The sequence below is a fragment of the Lepisma saccharinum genome, chromosome 17, assembly GCF_977018435.1.
Source record: "Lepisma saccharinum chromosome 17, izLepSacc3.1, whole genome shotgun sequence".
In the NCBI taxonomy this organism is placed as follows: domain Eukaryota; kingdom Metazoa; phylum Arthropoda; class Insecta; order Zygentoma; family Lepismatidae; genus Lepisma; species Lepisma saccharinum.
Genome location: NC_139245.1, coordinates 43,365,571 through 43,384,809, shown reverse-complemented (window position 1 = coordinate 43,384,809; position 19,239 = coordinate 43,365,571). Strand labels below are relative to the sequence as shown.

Genomic DNA, 19,239 nt, shown 5'->3' with positions numbered 1-19,239 from the left:
AGTTGTGTTTTTTACCTATACGTGAAGTTGGAAACTCTGATTGCCATGTCCAGAGGGAGAAAGTGTATTCCTGTGACGTGCCTGTAAAAGTACCGTTCTTTTCTACTCGCCTGTTTCTTCATCACGATATGACCGCACTTAACTCTTGTTTACTCGTTCCTCCGTTTCCTGTGTTTGTCCTTTCCTGTCTCGGACACGCTTTCGTATCCCTTACGGCCTGACATTTTTTTAAGGCAATTTTGCTACTTTCGGCCGAATTGATATCGGATATGTAGTGTGTTAGGTGGCGCATTGGTTTCAATTGTGGAGGCAGAAAATTATTGCAAACCTCACTTGATACATGAATTTTATAAACATTTTCCCTCAGCTTGCAGTATACAGCTCCTTCCCACTGGTCTGGAAAAACTGGATAAGTCAGGGAAATCAACTTAGGTCATAAAAAAGTTCGGGATTTTTTTTCTTCCAGAATTGGAAGCTGAAAACATGTTTTACTTTTCCTTTCCAGTTGGTTTATCTGGGAATATATTTTGTAAATTTTTTTTTTCATTATTTATTTTCAATGCTATTGAATAAACTTCATTCGCTTCATTAAACCTTTTGTTTACACCATGGAAGCCGTTTTCGAATTTTTTCTCTTGTTTAGAAAACCGATAAGATATTTGAAATTCTGAAAATTTAAATCTACTTTGAATTCCTTCTTAAGCATTCACGTGAATCTTCGTGTGGCTTGCTTTCGCCTTTGTTTAGAGATTTGCAATAGTCTAATAGGCTTACGTAGCCACTTTGTTATTTGAAAATAGTCTGGGAATTTATTATTCAAAAGAAACTGGAAAACTGGGGAAACTGGTTCCCCAAAATTAGTAGGAACCCTATTGAAATTTTTTTTAACTGTAAGTTATACAAGATTATTTAAATAAAAATGATCTGCGATTTCTAAGACTTTCAGTGTAATTGCTACAACCCAGAAGTGTCAGTGACTGTACATTGTGTTGCTATTTTCATTCTAATGAGACTTTCAATTTAATTATATTAGGTGGTCATAGGCTTAAAACATGCAAATAGAAATTTCTGAATTTTTTGCATATTGGAAACTGCCTAAGCTGACAACACTTCTCTGAAATAAAGGAGGAAAAATTGAGAAATGGTCGAGTTCCTCAAAGATCCTAAAGTTTCTAGAAACTCTCATCCGCCTTCTAGGGAGTACGTCACGTCACGTGAATCTCACGTGGTAGAAAGATCCTTGGCTTCCCTGTGTACACCTGCGACGGCAACCTTGTAATTGACCTATCTGGACCGTTTTAGCAATAGTAAGGGAATCACAAGTTAAGTAATTATAACAGTGGCTGGAGGTTATCCTATGAGGAAACTGGGCCAACGGTAGCCGAGAGGATCCCTGTATCGTCGCTCGAAAAATAACAAATAAATCAGTGCGACTTCTCTGTTTCGCAGCCATGTCCCCCTTCTCCTTCCTCCCGTGGGCATCGCCCCCCTCTGCCGCCTCCCTCTTTCTCCATTTCAAGACCACTGCTACCTACCATTATGGCAGAACGGTTGCCGACACCTTGGCGACAGTGCAACGTTACCTAACCTACTTCGTGGTCGATGTCTTGTTCGGCAGCGGCCGGCACTTACGTATTTCTTCTGGGAAGTCCATCGCTCCGGGAGAAGAGAGCAAAAAGAGGACGTTGCCGTGGTTACCGTCGAAGCGATCTCTCAGTTGGTGTCTGCGGACCGCGATGGTTGCGGGTTCTTTGGTGTGGTGCTTGCGAGACGGCCAGTGGGTGCCCCTTCGGCTATCGTCCATCAAACTCTTCGGGAATCTGACCAAAGCCCACTGGGATGCCGTCAGCGAGTTCTTGGCGTTGGTGACGTCCCAGAGGCTTGTTCTTCGGGAGGGCATCCAGGACCAGCAGCCTATCTCGCTCCAGCAGCAGCAGGAGTTGCTGTTCCTCCAGCAGAAGCTCCGGACGCATTCCAGCGAAGAAGAAGCTCTCTCAAAGTGCCAGGAGTCTCCGCGAAATAATCCGAGTGAACAGTTATTAACGCAGATAAACGACGGCTTAAAAGGTGTCTCGTTAGAAACTAGTCCTCGAGAACAGTTAATATTTCAGCACACGGTGTGCGGCAGTCACGTGGCGGGTAGTCAAGTGGTACTCAACGACGGGTCAACGCAACTTCCAGCTAAATTAACGGACAGCGAAGAAAAAGCACTGGTGTCAAGCGAGCAGCTGTGTAGCAACTCCCCAAAAGAATACGACCTGCGCCAGAGGCAAGAATTGCAGCTTTTGTTGCGAGAAAGACAATTACAGACAAGTAATCTTGTAGACAATGATCACAATGTGTCCCAAACACCGAAAGATCGGCAAGAACACGTTAGCCGATCTCCCCAACCAGAAGAATCCTCTACGAAAAATATAGAAGACAGTGAACAAGGAAGGCTATGTAATAGGGAACAGAAACAAGAACCTACTTTGTGTAGTGGTAGTAATAATAATAGTAGTAATTGTGTGGTAAACTCGTCGGGTGACGATGACCTGCGCGTATACACTCATGAACCGTTTACAAGAAGGAAACCTATACGTTTGAGAAAATTCTCTCTCCAGCTGGACCATCGCCAGCAAGTGGACCAACAACCGCGTCACCGCAAGTTGTCGTTGCAACAACAAAGATACCTAAAACAACACACGCAGGAGGACGTAAAAGAACCTACTCACACCAGGAAGCTAAGCAGCGGTTCTAGCAGCTCTTACTGTATTTTATCGGCTTTCCAGTGAGTATACTTTATTTCGAGTATTTTGATATTGCTTTTACAGATTCCCTTAGTGAAGTTTTCAATTGTTTCTAAATCCGTACTTGGTATTTTTGTTTGACTAATGCATTGTCCCATCTAAGTAATGCACTCTTGACAGAAAACGGCAATTTGGTACTTTGCTCATGGTTTCTTGTTGAGTTGTTGTTTTAAGTCCGTTTTATGGATAGATAGGCGAATCCGGACTAGATCTACACCGGACTAGATCCGAACCACTATGTGCCTCCACCGGCTATCGAACCTTGATTACAAGGAAATAACGTTACCACTACACCATCGGAAGACTGTACTTTGCTTGTGGAAGCTCACATGAAGTTCGAGTCGACCTATATCTCAATTTACTTTTTCCTATTAAGATTAGTGCGTAGGTAAATATTTCACGATATATTTCTAATTATCCACTCGTAACGTTTAATTTTTTAGTAAGCAATAGCTTCAGTACTAGTTTTTCATGGGAATTAGGGGTCTGAGGGGTGACCTTTTCACGTAGTTCACCCAATTGACAACCTCACTTCCACGTAGTACACCCTGGACTGCATTTGCAGACTAACGAGGCTCTGGCGTCTGGACTTACGGCCAGTATAATCTTCGTAGGACTCTGTGTGTGTTGTCCTGTGTTTTGTCCTTGTGTGTGCTGAGTGCCCAGCTTTTAACCGAAGTCAGAATATTTTAAGATTTTAGTTGTCGTACGGCATTACGGTTACGTTATTTTAGTTATGGTAAGGGTCTGGACCCCGTATAACGTGACGGGTGCAAATTGCCTAAGTGGTGACGCACCCAAAATATTTAATTCAAATTCAAATTCATTCGAATTACTTGACATCATGCTGGTATTTGTATATTTAGTTATTTTACTTGATTTATTCTACAATTCTAGGTTAATAGAGACAAGAGAGGTGCATTGTTGAATTAGATTACTAGACAAGGACAATGAAACATAAGTGTCTTACATATAATTCGAACCTAGGACATTTAGCACAGTAGCACGTTACGATAGACGAGACTAGCTTAGTTATTGTAAGCGCGTCATGCGTGTTTCGCAATACAAAATCTCTTTCACTCCATTAACATACTCGTAGGCTCATCGTTCTGAATGTGTCATTCTGTAGATTCCCTATGATTTATGTGCATTGAAACGCATGCAGTCGGCTTGCATTATTATTATTATTAATTATAACTGGTATTTTTTACTTTCTTGCAACCAAGATTTCAACAGAATTACTTGCAACTTGAGCGGTTGAATTTGTGATTTGTAAGCGAAGCATTGTTAAGGAAAGAAGGTAATTACGTAATTATTATTTAACAGATTGGGAGACAGAAGTACCTGGGATGGGCGAAAGCCTGTATTTCTTTTCTTCCAGCTGTATTTTATTGCACTAGAAGCTTTAAAGGCATCGAAAATGTTGCACAAGTAGAAATCTTAACGTACTGTTTACACATAGTTGTCCAGCAAGGACTTACATATAGAACGACTTTGTTAATTATCGCCTGCTTGTAATGATCTTTACACAGTTTCATTTTCCGATTGATGTGTGTCTCACTAATACCAAATCTATTAGATGCATATAACTCCGTTTATTTCCTAATAATATCTTATTTTACTTATGTAACGTTTTTAATTTACTGGAGAAATACGATGGGTGGAATCCAATATGCCTCCTGCGTTAGGTGAACGTTTACTGATCAGAAGTTGGCGCCAAGCTTATGTAACGAATCAAACGTAGATTTGCACGGGAGAGAATTGTCAGCCTTCTATTGATGGCTTCCGCTGCAAACTTAGAATTCAACTATACGAAAACAGAGTCCCAAATGAGAAACTCTTTTTTGTATTTTTTTTATATTTAGCGTCGCTTTTCTTCCATTTTTAGCTAATCGCGACGAGAGGGACGAGTGATAAAATTGATGACACTCGCAGATAACACACAGGCCGGGATTTGAACCCTGTGACTTCGGTGGCAAGACCGAAAGTCGACCACTTAACGCTCTCAACCACCGAGTCGGCTGAAGACTCTTTCCTTCAAGTACGATATTCTATCAGCTCCCCCTCCCCCACACCCCCATTGACATATGCAACCTATAGAAGTAAAATAAATAGAAGCTTTAGTTATTACTTGCTTTTGAAAATGGACCTACAACCATTTCAGAACTTGACATTCACGGGTGGCGATTGAATAAGTCACTATTTACTCCCATCCCCCTTGCCTAAAGCAGATTTCAATAAGCAGCCTAATAATGTCCCCGGCTGTTGTGGGATCCAATCCAGGTTGTCCCTATTACAGCCATCCACCTTACTTTGAGACCAAAAGGACTGCCACAATTTAACTGTATTTGAAAAAGAGGCCAATGCTCTACATATTAAGCATGCAAAGATCCATAAATAACTGCTATTAGCGTGCGTTTAATCTTGGTAGTCCTTGTTTAGTATTTGATTATTATTTCGTGTGAAAAGTCAACGCACACTTTTTTTTTTCCTCCGCCTAAGAAAGTGGACCATGAGACGAGAAGGAAACGATCGAGGAACGTCTTGGAAACAAGCTGATTTTTAATTTCGAGTCGTCACGTCGGCCGACCTGCCTTGTTTTTCTTTTAATAGCATCCGGATGCTTTCGTGAACTAGCAATAACCATAGCGCCGGAAACCAGGAGTTGTGTTTTTGCTTCTGCATGCAGATCGGTCCAACGTGTAATTTTTAGTCTGGGGAGGACGACGTATAATCAGATAGCCAGATACGTAGATTTATATGCGTATCACTGCATAATTGTGGTCCTTTAGCTTCCACTCGTATCCAGTGTGCCACGGCTTGCTATCTCGCTAAATTTCTTGAGGCGATGGATATGGATGTAATGTAAATCACGATGAGGGTGGGAACGAAGCATTGTTGAATACCGGTTACAGCAGACACTGCCAAAATTTGAATATTGATCGTTATTTCTGATTCTTTGCCATACTGCCCTAGATGTGTGCCTATTAATTTCGAGGGTTCCAATTCTGGAGGTTCAAGGAGGTTTCTCTTTATTTCACGCTTGTACCTTCGGGCACATACCCTCCTTCAATGATTTGTTTCCATCAATAAAGAATTGTGCACAATTCGTGAAATAAATCGAGGGCACGTGGCACAATAAACAGTCGTCCAGTAATGGCTATTTTGAATTTTCAAAACTGTTCACCTTCTTGTATTTATTATCGAGTTACGGAGTGTTGTGGCATCACGCCCCTGACCGCCTTTACCCCCCCGAGTGATTCAGGTGCATTCCTTCGTGGTGGAGTGGTTAGCACAGCGTGCTGACGCCGTGGGTCCTGGGTTCGAATCCCAGCCTGGGCATGGGTGTTCTTTGTGAGTTCAATTTCATCATAGTGCCACTCATCCTCATCGTTTGCAACACACTCGTATCTTTAACTCTTTGCCTTTTGTTATGGAATGTGGTGGCATCGTATTTTCATGACGTGGGAGTAGACACTTATTTAGTAACCAAGTTAGTTGTTCGCATATATAAACGCGATATATTTTGTGATGTTAGAAACATAAATTAAGATACTGGTAGCAAAAAGGTGAAGCTACCGTGTGCACCTTGCAATATGCCGTGAAGGCATATGGGGAGTGATCAGCACCACGCTCTGGTCGCCCTTACCTCCTTCCCCCAGGTACTCATGTAGTAGAATCTTGGTAAACCCCAGAGTCGCTTCGTACAGCATCATTGCATGAAGAATTGCCACCTGAAATCACCCTCCCCAATCGAACCTAAAACCCTTGGTGTACCAGTCAGGCTGGACCACAGCGGCTCTCGAGATGCTGTTGGTAGTACTAGTATTATAATTAGTTACGGTGAGGTTACGTTTGCAGACATTAGCGGCGATTTTTGTACCAAAACAGGGGGGAGGGGGACAAGGACAGTGCGGGGGCAACTGCTCTCCCCACTCTCTCCCTAATCGCCGCCATTGTTAACAAAATTTTCTGAAATTGAGCGCTCATAACATTAATTATACGGTTGGTACTCCACATCAAATATATTAACAAACAAGGGAACCACACAAACCTCGATAACGTTCGTACATTAATTAGAATAATTACAGACATTTAAACTACATTAACAAGCGTAACAGTATACATATAAATGGTCAAAATTAAAAAGAAGTAGAAGGAAGTAGGTTCAGTAATAATTTCAAATTATCTTTATTATTAATGTGAATTACTGTTTTGTGCTCATGCTAAACTCATGAATGCGAAATAGGCTAAAATTATGTGTATTTCTTCATCGTGAACTTTTTGTTGTTAACAGGATTGTTTTGGTTGCAAAGTAAACATTCTGGAAAATTAATCTGTGAGTGGAATAATTGATATTTTATCGTGAAAGTCTTACCGATCAAGAAACATTCGTTTATTGCGAATATGTACAGATTCGAATTAACTGCCAAAAATCCGGAAATACTGAATAGGACTGCGCTAATCTACATAGCTTGTCGTAACTCAAATTTGCAATTTGAAACTTTTTTATTTTTTGTAGTGTACCCGGTAGGTAGGTGGTGCAGAATCGGGATATCTGTACCAAATTCGGTTGTCGAAATAAGGAACGGAAACCGAATTTCACGCCAGACTTTCTCCTTGCCGTCAACCTTGGATTACGTCAGGGTACCGGGTACACCGGTCGGGTGATTTATAGATTCACATTCACTATAATTATAATGCGAGGCGACAGAAGGAAATCGCTTGCTTGACGTTCAGCAAGCATCGGCACAAAGCAAGGACGAGTACATTTTCGTGTCATTGCCATTACTGAATTTGTTAGTGGTTTTCCGTCATTTTCCCCTTTCCTACACAGCTGCGAGCGGATTTTCGGAATTACTTGTAGACCAAGAACAGCAATTAACGCATATTTTCTAAATTCGTGCTACTTTCCAGGTAATTATACTCGATCTCATGGTTAAGTCGGTATCAAACTCGTGAAAGGTAAAGGTTCGGAGGTTGATGGCATTTCAGGAACCCCTGGGGATAGGTTAAAATAATTCTAAAACTTCGGGAAGTGCCATTTTAAATTAAATGTTTTACATTTAGCTTTGTCATTTGTAGTCTAGTCCAGTGCGATTTTTTTTCTTCTGTACAGGCAAACGTTTGTCATTAATGCGGTCTGGCTTTTTAAGGTTGTTCGTTCAAATTCCCAAAGTCATGTTTTACTACGTTACTTATTTGTTGTGCAGAATAGATGCACGTGTTTTCTTTCATTACTGGTCAAGTGCTTTTAAGAGAATTTTGTGTAATAGAAAGGGTGTGTGCTTTTTCCTGTGTCGTAGTCTTGGCCTTGAAGAGTTGTTTAATTTGGTGAAATGTGATAAAGTTCTTAAAATTTTACGTGTATACTTCCATCCCCTCTGTATCAGGCGCTACGGTCCGCAATGAAACTTGCTTTCCTTCAAATCGTTAACTACGTTATCCATCCCTCTTATTTTGGAAACACCCTCGTACTTCCTTGTTGTAATATTTTAGGTACCAAGTTCTCTACCATTCACTCCACATGTCCCAGCCATGGGTGACTCTTTCCAAAACACACCCAAGCGTCAGCCTCCCTTCCACGTAGTACAGCTTGGCCCTCATTTTGCAGACTAGCGAGGCTCTGGCGTCTGGACTCGCGGCCAGTATAATCTTTCGTGGTGCTCGTGTTGTGTGCTGTGGTTGTGTGTTTGTGGTTGTCCTACTAGGGACTGAACCTACAGTTTAAAGTGGGGTCCGAACCACTGTGCAACGTGCCACCACGGGATATCGAACCCAGGACTCTTTGATTACAATGCGACGATGTTATCACTACGCCATCGGGGAGGCTCAGACCCATACATATCATTGTTTTATATCCCAGTGGTTTAAGAGCATCTGTCAACGACAAAGTTTCTGCTTTTTCTAGCCTACACAGTGCGATATTTTACAACAAAGAAGCAAATTAAATAACACGGTGTGATTAAAGTGCTCTGTTGCTCTCAACCATCACATAGTAAGGTGTCTACAACATTTGACGCGGTTCCTCAAGTTGTCTCCGATACCACACTCTACAAGAAGGCGAATAATATTTCTGTAGACGAATTCTCTGAATACCGAAAATAAATACAGATCTCTTACACTTCTGTGAATGATGCATCTTCAAAATATCGGTGTTAGTTTTGAAAACTGGATTGGATCAACAAAGACATTCTAAGGTATGGTCTGCCTACATGCTGAAGTAGATACTGTTGTCACGTCTCGTTCCATTCAGTTGAGGCACAGAAAATGTGTTTCCTCTTCACATTAAAAACTCATTCGTCTGGTCGTCTCTAGGGCTTTTTTCAGATAATGGAGTATCTGTGTGGAGCCACTCCACATCCTTGTCGCGCTGTTATCAGCTGGAATTTCTTCTAGGAAGTTCTGGCTCAATGGGCTAGACGCGGTAGTTGTGTAACACCACTTGCTGAAGCGGATGGTTTTAAAATTCTCGCCGGGTCATTGCGCAATTTACGGCGTTTGCGTTGGAATTCGGTTATGTTCGCGTATCCAGCTGTTGGAAATTCTGTGACCTAGGAATGTTGGGGGTATTTCGGAATTGGTCGCGCATCCGGCATTCCCTTTTGTGAAGAAATACTTTGCATTCGAAGAACTTTCCCAAGTAAGGCTGACGTTCGATCTTTTATCCCATAATTGATGATTGTACCATCGGATGTGAATGGTCATTGTTGATGAGGAAAGATGTCATATTGATGTTTTGGGCCAAAACTTCTTTGGAGTTCAGTACATGTTTGTTTCCATTATGCTCGATGGCCAAGCCGAGCTCGTTAAGGGTTGAACTCTCGACCAAGTGACGGGCTCAAGTCCTAGTGTAGGGATGGATATAATTTGTTGCATATAATCATTATTCATCTTCAACTTCAGAAAATCATAAAAGCGACGGAGAATAACAAAATTACCAAATATGTTAGTTTGATATTGCACTTCTGATTGCTGGTCTTCAACGTCTTACTGCACACGTATTTAGACATTGAAACTTAAGTGGTTGCTGTGCGTATGACGATAAAACTTGCAAGTAATCGATTAATTAATTTAGTTCGCTTTTCTGCTACTTACGGGTAATCGCGAAGATGAGGATGAATGGTGATAAACTGAAAGTAATGAAGGGACAATCACAAACATGTGGACAACTCAACACAAACCCTACAGAGAATGATTATATTGGCTGTGAATCTAGACACTACGCAGAAGTGAGGCTGACACTTCAGTGCCTTCTTATTTAGATTAATGTCACCGTGATATTTTTTGTATACCTAATTTCTAAACCTGGGGAAGAAACCTGTAAACTACTCGACAGATACACTCAATGTGACTGCAAGCTTATTGCATGCAAGTGATTTGCAGAAATACCTCCTGCTTTAGTCGAGCTGAGCAAGTAGTCTATTTCGCCAGTGGTACCGCCTGATTAAGGAGGTGACGTTTTGTTCTTATGACTGCCTTGGATGTATTTGACCTTCGCCATGATATGAGGTCAAAATCCGTGCCGCCGACTCATTAACAAACAATATAGCGTAGGAGAACTCACGGATGGCGATTGGGAGGTTCTGTGGACAAGGATGTGATTCGCGTGCTAAAATGTGTCATTCTTAGTGCCGAGAAGCTGCGGGTTTCGATGTGGGTGTCTGTATTCACAGTACTTAAATTTGTTGTTTGATTTATACATATCTGTACCTAATCGTAATATAGTCTATACTTATCTCTGAGATGTGCCGATAAAGTGGATGTCATTGTTATTCGTGTGATGAGGTAAAAATTTCGGCCACCAAAGATTTCCTTATGTGATATTTTGCTTCCAATTGGTTAGAGTCATTGGTACTTGAATTGGCCGAATACAAAGTATTTTTTTCTTTCACATTCGTTAATTTATATTATTTTTAGTTAAAGGTGAGAGCGAAGATTGACAAAATCTATGTATGTATGCATGTTCGGCATTATATAGAACCTACAACAGTATGGCAATTACAGTTACTAAAAAATGAGCCTCCTGAACGTATTAAATTTTCCGTTTTTTTTTTCTCAGACAGTATTACGTTGTAATCAACCTCTGATGTGTAAGTTCGTTGAGATCCTACACGGATACGTGCTGTACAGAAACATCTTAATTTTTAAAAAAAGAAAAATATGTGTGTACATTTCTCTCAATTCGTTTGCAATAAATGTAAACTGAGTGAATATTTGCCGAGGGGATCAGAAAGGGCTTTCTGGCAGCCGAATGGGCGATTTTTTAAAAAATTTTCCTCCATTAGAAAAATCTCTTGAATATTTCAAAATATGAAAAATGATATACGCTTAGAATTGCTTCTAGAGCATTGACGTGAATTTTCGTGTAGTTTTCTTTCACTGTTGTCTAGATGATATCAAAAGTTTAATAGACTTACATAATCGCTAAACTTTTGATAATATCTAGACAATAGTGAAAGAAAACTACATGGAAATTCATGTCAATGCTCTAGAAAGAATTCTAAGTGATTTTTCATATTTTGGAATATCACAGCGGTTTTTCGAATAGAGGGAAAAAAATTTAAAAATTCGCCCATTCGGCTGCCAAAGATCCAGTCGCGCCTTAAGGTTGGAAGTTTGTTACTTATAAAGCTCACTATGCCTAAGACATAAATATCTTAAATATCTTCCTCCCTTACCCCCGCTCTCTTTAATGTCAGTTTTCCAATTTACCAGCTTATTTTGGAGCGAAGGTGTTCCGTTAATGTCTTTAATAATTTGATTCTTAGGTTTTTGTGCTACGCAACAATGTTTTGAGACTGTAATGAATCTTTTCTCATCTGATTGATTTAGTTAATTTTACTTCGTTTTCCTTCCACTATTGGTTAATCGCGAAGATGAGGATGAATGGTGATAAGATGGGATGAATGAAGGGACAATCACAAATATACAGGGTGTCTCATAAGTAATAGCGCAAACTGACACAGGTGAAAGTACACGATAATAGAAGCAACAAAGTCTCAGTAAACATGGGTCTGCAAACGAGCCGTTTTCGAGATAATTGCGAATGTGTGGTTACAAGCCGTCATTGATTGCATTTTGTAAACACAGAGTGCTTTACTCCTTGCGTTCCGAGGTTTGCTCTTTGTTTGCAAAGCAGAACATTCCCGAGAGGTGACGTTGCAATCAAACAGGATGGATACAATCCGTACGGAGAATTGTACATGCTTGTGACCAATTCCGAAATGGACCGGGGGTGTACGGAAGCATTTTACGAACTAGGACGACGTTTACAAACAATGAAGCCAGTAGCGGCTTGTAACCACACATTCGCAATTATCTCAACAACGGCTCGTGTGCAGACCCATGTTTACTGAGACTTTGTTGCTTCTATTATCGTGTACTTTCACGTGCCATTTTACGCCATTTTGCGCTATTACTTTTGAGGCACCCTGTGCAGGGGCGACACATGAGCCTCACAGCTAATACGTTTATCTGTGATTATACTGCCTGAGAGTTTAGAGGCCAGGACCTCAATATTGCCTTTACCAGAGTGTACTACGTGGAATGAAAGTTGACATTTGGGTGTCTTTCTTCGGTAAGGGTTATCCCGTACACCTCCTTTTCTCATCTGAAAACATGTTTTAACTTTGCTACAAAATAACATTCTGTGCATTCATGTACTTTAGAATTCATCTATCTTTTATTGGAAATAGTTTACTTTTTACCATACAGGGTCATTACTTTACATTAATATTGTTTAAAAGAAATACTGTATGGTTTAATTGTAGTCCTATTAAAATCATCATAATAAAAATATTATATTTATATTATTGCTCTGGATATGCGTGTCTGGTGGATTTATGATTAGGAGAAAAAGTTGTTGCGATGTCCGGTTCATTTTATACGTATAATATAAAATCGTGCAGAAATAAAAAATGTCCATCTAAAAATAACTCAGAAATAAGGTTAGTTTCTAGTTTGACGCCAGTGCTTCTTTTTTTACGTCACTTACGCCTTGAGCTGACTTTCTCCTGTCTGAGATTCGGAGTGCGTTGCTCATTGTGAAACCTTAAATCTTAGTAATAGCAACCTCAGAGCAAGGGAAGGTAAGCGAAACATAACTTGTCCTGTAGTGCAAACGTCTAATGAGGAAGAACCATAAAATCGCACTTGTCGTCGGCGGTGATGGAACTTTCTTCATTTCTTGGAATATTCGAATCCTTGCATGATATTTTCTTTCCTTCTTTTCCTAGTGTCACTTTCCTTTTGTGCGTATGTGCTTCGCATGCCGGTCTTAATGGCTTTCAACACGGATATTGAAAGTATCCTGCGGTGTTAGTTATAAATAGAGCCCTGATTTGTGCACTTTTTTTCTACTTTGTATGCAACCAAGGAAAGATGACAACTTCGGTGAATTGCAACGTTAGGAATGATACACGTGAATTTCGTGTTACATATGAGTCTACTTTTTCCTTCACTGCTGCCACATTTTTCATTCATAAAAATATTTTTGTGTATTGTAGAAGTTCAGATCCATCTATGGAAGTGAACACTGGTTCCGCACTCCTACTGAACTGTATCCAGAATTGTTGTCATTCATTTTTTTAAATTTTCACGATCATGAATTTTACAATGTTATTTAGCACATTACAATGTAATTGTTCCAAAATGACTTATTAAAACAAATTATAATCATTTTATTACCGAAAACTACGAAAAATGTTATTACATTTTAATATACGTATATTTCAGTGATTTTCCTCACATATTTATGTACATTTTTCGCTTCTTTTTGCTACAATAGAATCCACACCTTATTTATAAACAACATTTGTTGTTTTCGTAGATGTCTTCCTCTTAGATGTATGATTAATATTTTGGTTTTCCTATTTCCACATTGAAACTGCGACTTGGAACGTCCATTTGTGTTTCACATTTGGCCTCATAGCTTTCCTTAATCTAATTCTTATTAATTACGATTAAGAGCTTGCACCAGAACCGCTTATCCAGTGCATGGTACTCGCGCGGGAGGGGACGGGTACAGTGGGATCCATGAGTATTACCGTACAAATTGTCCATGACTATTTTCATTAATTTTTCTCTTACATCCTGTGTGTTTCTAAGCGATGGATGTTTATGTACGCTGGTGCAGAAGTTGTCAACAGCTTGTTTTGAGTTTTCTTTTAATTCCGGAAGCTCTTATTGGATCAAATGAAGTGCACGAACATGCTGATGGACAATTTGCACGGTAATACTCATGGATCCCACTGTACAATGGAGCAGGCTTCCTTATGGCCCGAGTTGGATGGATGGAGGAGAAGATGCGCGATGGCTTCTGGCCGAAGATTCTTTCTCGTGCGCTCACTCTATATGCTCAGAATCTGAGGGAGCAATTTTCCTTTGACAAGTGTGAAATTTGCAGTGACGATAACAACAACAACAATTACAATAACACTCTAGTAATGTCGATTTATAGCAATTTCAAAATATTTTATACATAGACATTATTAGTTCTTAGTATGGATAACTTCGAACAGAGCATTGCCAACAAACTTTGACGACTGGACTTGCGTGCGAACTTTACAAATACCAACTTCGTTGCCAGTGACTCAGGGTATGGGGTTGGTGAGGCTGTCCCATCTATACATAAATAAAAAGCCCAGTTCAGAAAAACATTGCAAGATATGGGGGCTAACTACTAAACATAAAGAAGACGCAGAAACACAACCTCCTCACGGTCATACCCATCCTAGCAAAATTCCTGGGCATGCTAATGTTGTCGAAGTTTGAGTTGAGTATCGAGAATCCTACGTAAAATAGGGCAAAAGTGTTTTTCATACTTTGGCAAAGGAACTCCATACCAGCCTTGATATTGAATTCCCTTTCACGTGGTAGAGCTGATTGATATAGTCAAATAACTTGAGAATGGGGGAGGGATTCGGAGAGACATACCGTACCGAAAAGAGACGATTTGAAAGACGGAAACTTGGAGCGGTAGATAAACTTGGCAAGAGATGTTGACTAGGCAAACATCTAGTTTTGAAATCAGCTTCTCGCCTGTGGCCTTCGGTGGAATGTTGCCAACCGATGCACATAACAGTACATTCAAGTGGAGCTGTTCTTTTCGGCCCTCAGTTTTTGACAGATGCATGTAATTTTTCGTTTTCTACTCGTAGCTGCTTTGTTGTTCTACCATATATATGTATACTATCGCTCAGATATTCGTTATTTTTTTTAATAAGACAACGTAGACCGTAATTAAATTAAAGAATATAAATAAAATTAAGATCTTTGTTACTACATGGTCCTAATGCTTCCTTTTGACGAGTGATTTTAATAAAGTTTGGAAAATTTATTTTAACGATCACGTGCTGTTATTTTCCATTTGTTTTAACTTTTTTCATTCAGTGGCATAATTTTCATTTTGTGACAGCTATCTAGCTGTGTAATTTTAATGTGCTACAGCGTATGGTGGCCAGTTGCTCTCTGATGTCGAAATAATCAGTATCAATCAAAACAGGATAATACCTCTTGTTCCGGTATGCAAGACTTTCAAAAATAAAGCAAATCAATCAGCCAATCACTTACCTGACTTAATTCCCAAAATTTATTGTATTCTCATACTATGCATGCAGTACCTGCCACGTGACTAAATCTTGCACTCCAACAATTTGGTATAATCGGGTCACGCTATTGTGGAAAGATCTGAAAGAAGCTAAACATGAACTTTGTTCTTGGGAACAAAAGAAACTCCATTTCGTCAAGTGGAACCGTTTTTGTTTGAAACTTTTTCCTCCATATCGGCAGCGGTAATGTACATATTTGTCCTTCTATTTTCCAATATGGAGTCCAAAAATAATTCTGATTGTTGAAGACTTCGGTATGTTATACTGAGTACCATTCTAAATGTGTAGAAAAAGCTTTGTTTTGCGTATTTTATCTACAATGTTAGTTATTATGGATTACACTTTAGTTGTGAGATGAATGGCCAATATGTGGAGATTTGGGGAACGTATCTTTCACTTGCAATAAGCAAATTAATAGCTTTCTTAGGCGTATCTCTCATTGATGCTGTTGCTATTGACAACTTAACCCATAAGTACTGAACGGTCCATTGTGAAATAGTAGCAATGCGGTATATCCTCTTTATCATAATTACAGTTACTTGTAAAATATTTGCGTATGTGCACAGTTTTACACTACACTTATTGTAATAACACCCAACATGATAGTGGAAAATTTGAGATTGCAATTTGTAATATAAATCAAGTACAATATGCTAATGTAATAAGTTAAGCATGATGCGGTGTGTGATTATTCAAAAGAATAATATTCTTTTTTCTCTCTTTCTAGGTAAGTATCTTGCAATGGAAGGTAGCTGTATCTAGCCGTAAATAACAGGGTGACCCAGATGGTGAGTATTGATTTGACCTGCTCTAGTTTCGTGATCGACAACAGGTCAAAAATGTGCTAAGGTCGGGGCGGCTATTTGAGTAGGTATTATGTATGTAGCACGGGGGGAAGTTTAAAAATTCACTTCTTGCATGTCTTGGATTCTCATTGTGTAAATCTTGCGTACTTCAGTTTTTGTTGAGCTCAGGTCATAAATTGATAAGTCAGTTGCATGCCAGAGGGCAAAAGCGTAATGTCTCGCATGATAGAACGTGCATATATAGCTGATTGAAAAGTGTTTTCCCCTGGACGTCTGGAAGGGGTGGCAAGACTCCCTCCCTCCCGGGGAAAATGAAAGTTAAATTATATATTCACACGAATAATTTCATTACAGTCACAGTAATTTTTGTAAATTACTATAAGGACATTGCAGGAACACGAAAATTCCAAGCTGAAGGAGTATTTTTTGAGGGGGCAACATTATTATGCGGGAAAATGTGTTTGCACTCGAGATGGCCACAAAACTCGGATATCCGGGTAGTACAGATTTGATGGAGGATTTCTAGGAAATCTGTACAGTGAAATATGAACGTGACGTATAAAACAATATGTGGATAGCCCGTAATACGACAGTACATGCATGCCTTCTGCTAGATTTCTTGATTGTACAAGAGCGATGTGTCCGTCTGTAATGCCATTTTAAGTGTTCGGCATATACTTCTTGACTGTTCCGATTTTGCTTTCCAAAAGTAATTTTTTCATTCATCGCCGCGATTAACCAAAGTGGCAGAAAAGCGACGCTAAATAACAAAAATATAATTTAACTACAAATACTGTCATATTAATGGCTTTCAATTTATCTCCGTTTATATTTTGCGACACGAATCTTTACTCTTCAATGGCTTCATCTTTTGAACGACAGGTAGTTGTTCAGCACTGTCTGGAAGATACATCATTGCTAAGGGGAACAGAATAGCTTCAGTTAATTTTCTTAGTTGCGTAGAAATCGTGTAGGTTCATACATTTTCAGCCTGTACAGTCACGGACACTTCTGGGTTGTGGCGATTACTTTTTAACTTACAATGGAATTGTTACAACCCAGAAGTGTCCGTGACTGTACGAGTACAATACCCGGTCCGGTGATCACATTGAGAATCTGACTTCTGTAGTTCGGCAGAACTGCGTCAGGAGACCCCTTGATGGATCATTAAGAATGCAAAGCCGCGGATGCTCCTCTTCTTTAAACACAAGCCTGTGCGTCATATGCGTTTTTTGCAGTGAGGAGGAGGAAATTTTATGGAGCACCAGTTGCTTCCTTGTATTATGTGACAGTTCCGGATGTAAACTCTTCGTGAGGATGTTGAGCTCCCGTCTTACTCCCTTGCTCCAACTTCCTCCTCACGAACTAGACAGTCGAGTTCTGCCACACTTTGATCTTGGCACTGCGAGCGTCACGCTACTTACTCTCTGGCCTTCTTAAACCCGAAGGTTTATGGCTGCAGCAACACATGCCTTCCATGTGTCCCTATCCTGCGGAAGACCAATTCAATCTTTTCCATCCTTACCGATTTCCTTTAGGTTCATCTCAGCGTTATCCCTCCATCTTCGTCTTGGCCTTCCTATAGGTCTCTTACCATCAGGTTTCCCAACAAGAATCCTGTAAAATCTTCTTTCTCACATACGCGCCACATGGCCTGCCCACCAAAGTCTTTTTGATTGAATTATTCTACAGCGAGATAGATAGCCTGCTCCCGTGGCGGAGTGGTTAGCACATCGCGCTACGACACCAGGGGTCCCGGGTTCGAATCCCGGCCTGGGCACGGATGTTTGTGAGTCAATTCATCAATTTAATCATGTCATCGCTCTTCATTCATCCCCATATTCGCAAATTAGCCAAAAGTGGCACATAAAGCGATGTAAAATAAAGCAAATCAAATGAAATCTACAACGAGATAGAGTATGGTCACATTTGGGTCCGGTTTCAGCAGAACGAAGAACACAATATAAATAAATGTAATGTGAGCGTTCACACTGGCACCTAACTACTCTGTCGTGGACGGCCGTGTGTCACCTACCACCCAAATGATTGCGCTTGATTTCTTGCGGCGTTTGGGTGAAAATAGTGGACATTAAAAAGTTTATTCAATTGGTTAACGAATATAAACCATTGGGACACACTAATCAAAAGTATCACAATATGAAGTTATAAAACTGTGTCTTAAAATTTACTTTTCGTAATTAAAAATACTAGGGCTGTGTGTGACGGGATAGGAACGTAATTTTTTTTTTTTTAATTCCGACGAATAATTCACAATTTCCAGATGAAGCCGGGATATTTGGGGAACGGGAATTTTTCGAAATTTCCCGCCAAGGTAGAAATCTCGAATTCTGCACACTGTTCCTCCTCATTTGCCGGCCTCCGTGGCGGAGTGGTTAGCACATCGCACTACGACGCCAACGGTCCCGGGTTCGAATCCTGGCCTGGGTATGGATGTTTGTGAGTGTCCATTCATCATATCATCACTCATCCCCAGCTTCGCAAATTAGCCAAAAGTGACACAAAAAGCTAAGTAAAAAAAAGCAAATCAATCAATCGATCATTTGCCGACCTACGTGGCGGAGTGGTTAGCTACAACCCCAGGGGTCCCTGCCTGGACATGGGTGTTCTTTATAAGTATCCCCCAATTTCATATCACTCATCCTCATCGTCGCGAATAGCCAAAAGTGGCAGAAAAGAAGCGACGCGAAATAACAAAAATAAAAATAAAAAATCTTTTCCATCACTTCTAGAATAAAAACTGCTAATCAATAAATGTCCGACACATATACTGTAGGTGTCACCTCCACGTAAGGTTAGGCCTTTCATGTGTAAATGTTCAATAATAGTTCTTAAGATTCTTAAACGTGTAGAATTATAAAGAATGGACTACAGCCTGAATTTCGAGATTTTTTTTCGTCTAATTGATTCACATTCTTCAATACCATGTTGCATAAGGTGGTTCTGATACACATTCATTATACCTCTCCTAACCGTGTGCGAATTGTTTTCGTACGGACAATCAATGAAAGGAGT

At 40.0% G+C, this 19,239-nt stretch overlaps 1 protein-coding gene across 3 annotated transcripts in view; it reads left to right on the top strand.

Moving 5' to 3' along the window:
- Window positions 1-19,239, top strand: part of Src42A (Tyrosine-protein kinase Src42A) — a 163,769-nt gene that overhangs the window by 87,404 nt on the left and 57,126 nt on the right. Inside the window, exon 1 of one of the 3 annotated variants that reach the window (XM_083139361.1) lies at window positions 1,709-2,770. The exons of the other annotated variants lie outside the window; for them this stretch is intronic. Within the exon in view, the coding sequence (XP_082995487.1) occupies window positions 1,737-2,770 (1,034 nt within the window). The 5' untranslated portion in view covers window positions 1,709-1,736. Of the gene's footprint in view, window positions 1-1,708; window positions 2,771-19,239 lie in introns of those variants that run through there. 3 annotated transcript variants of the gene reach the window in all.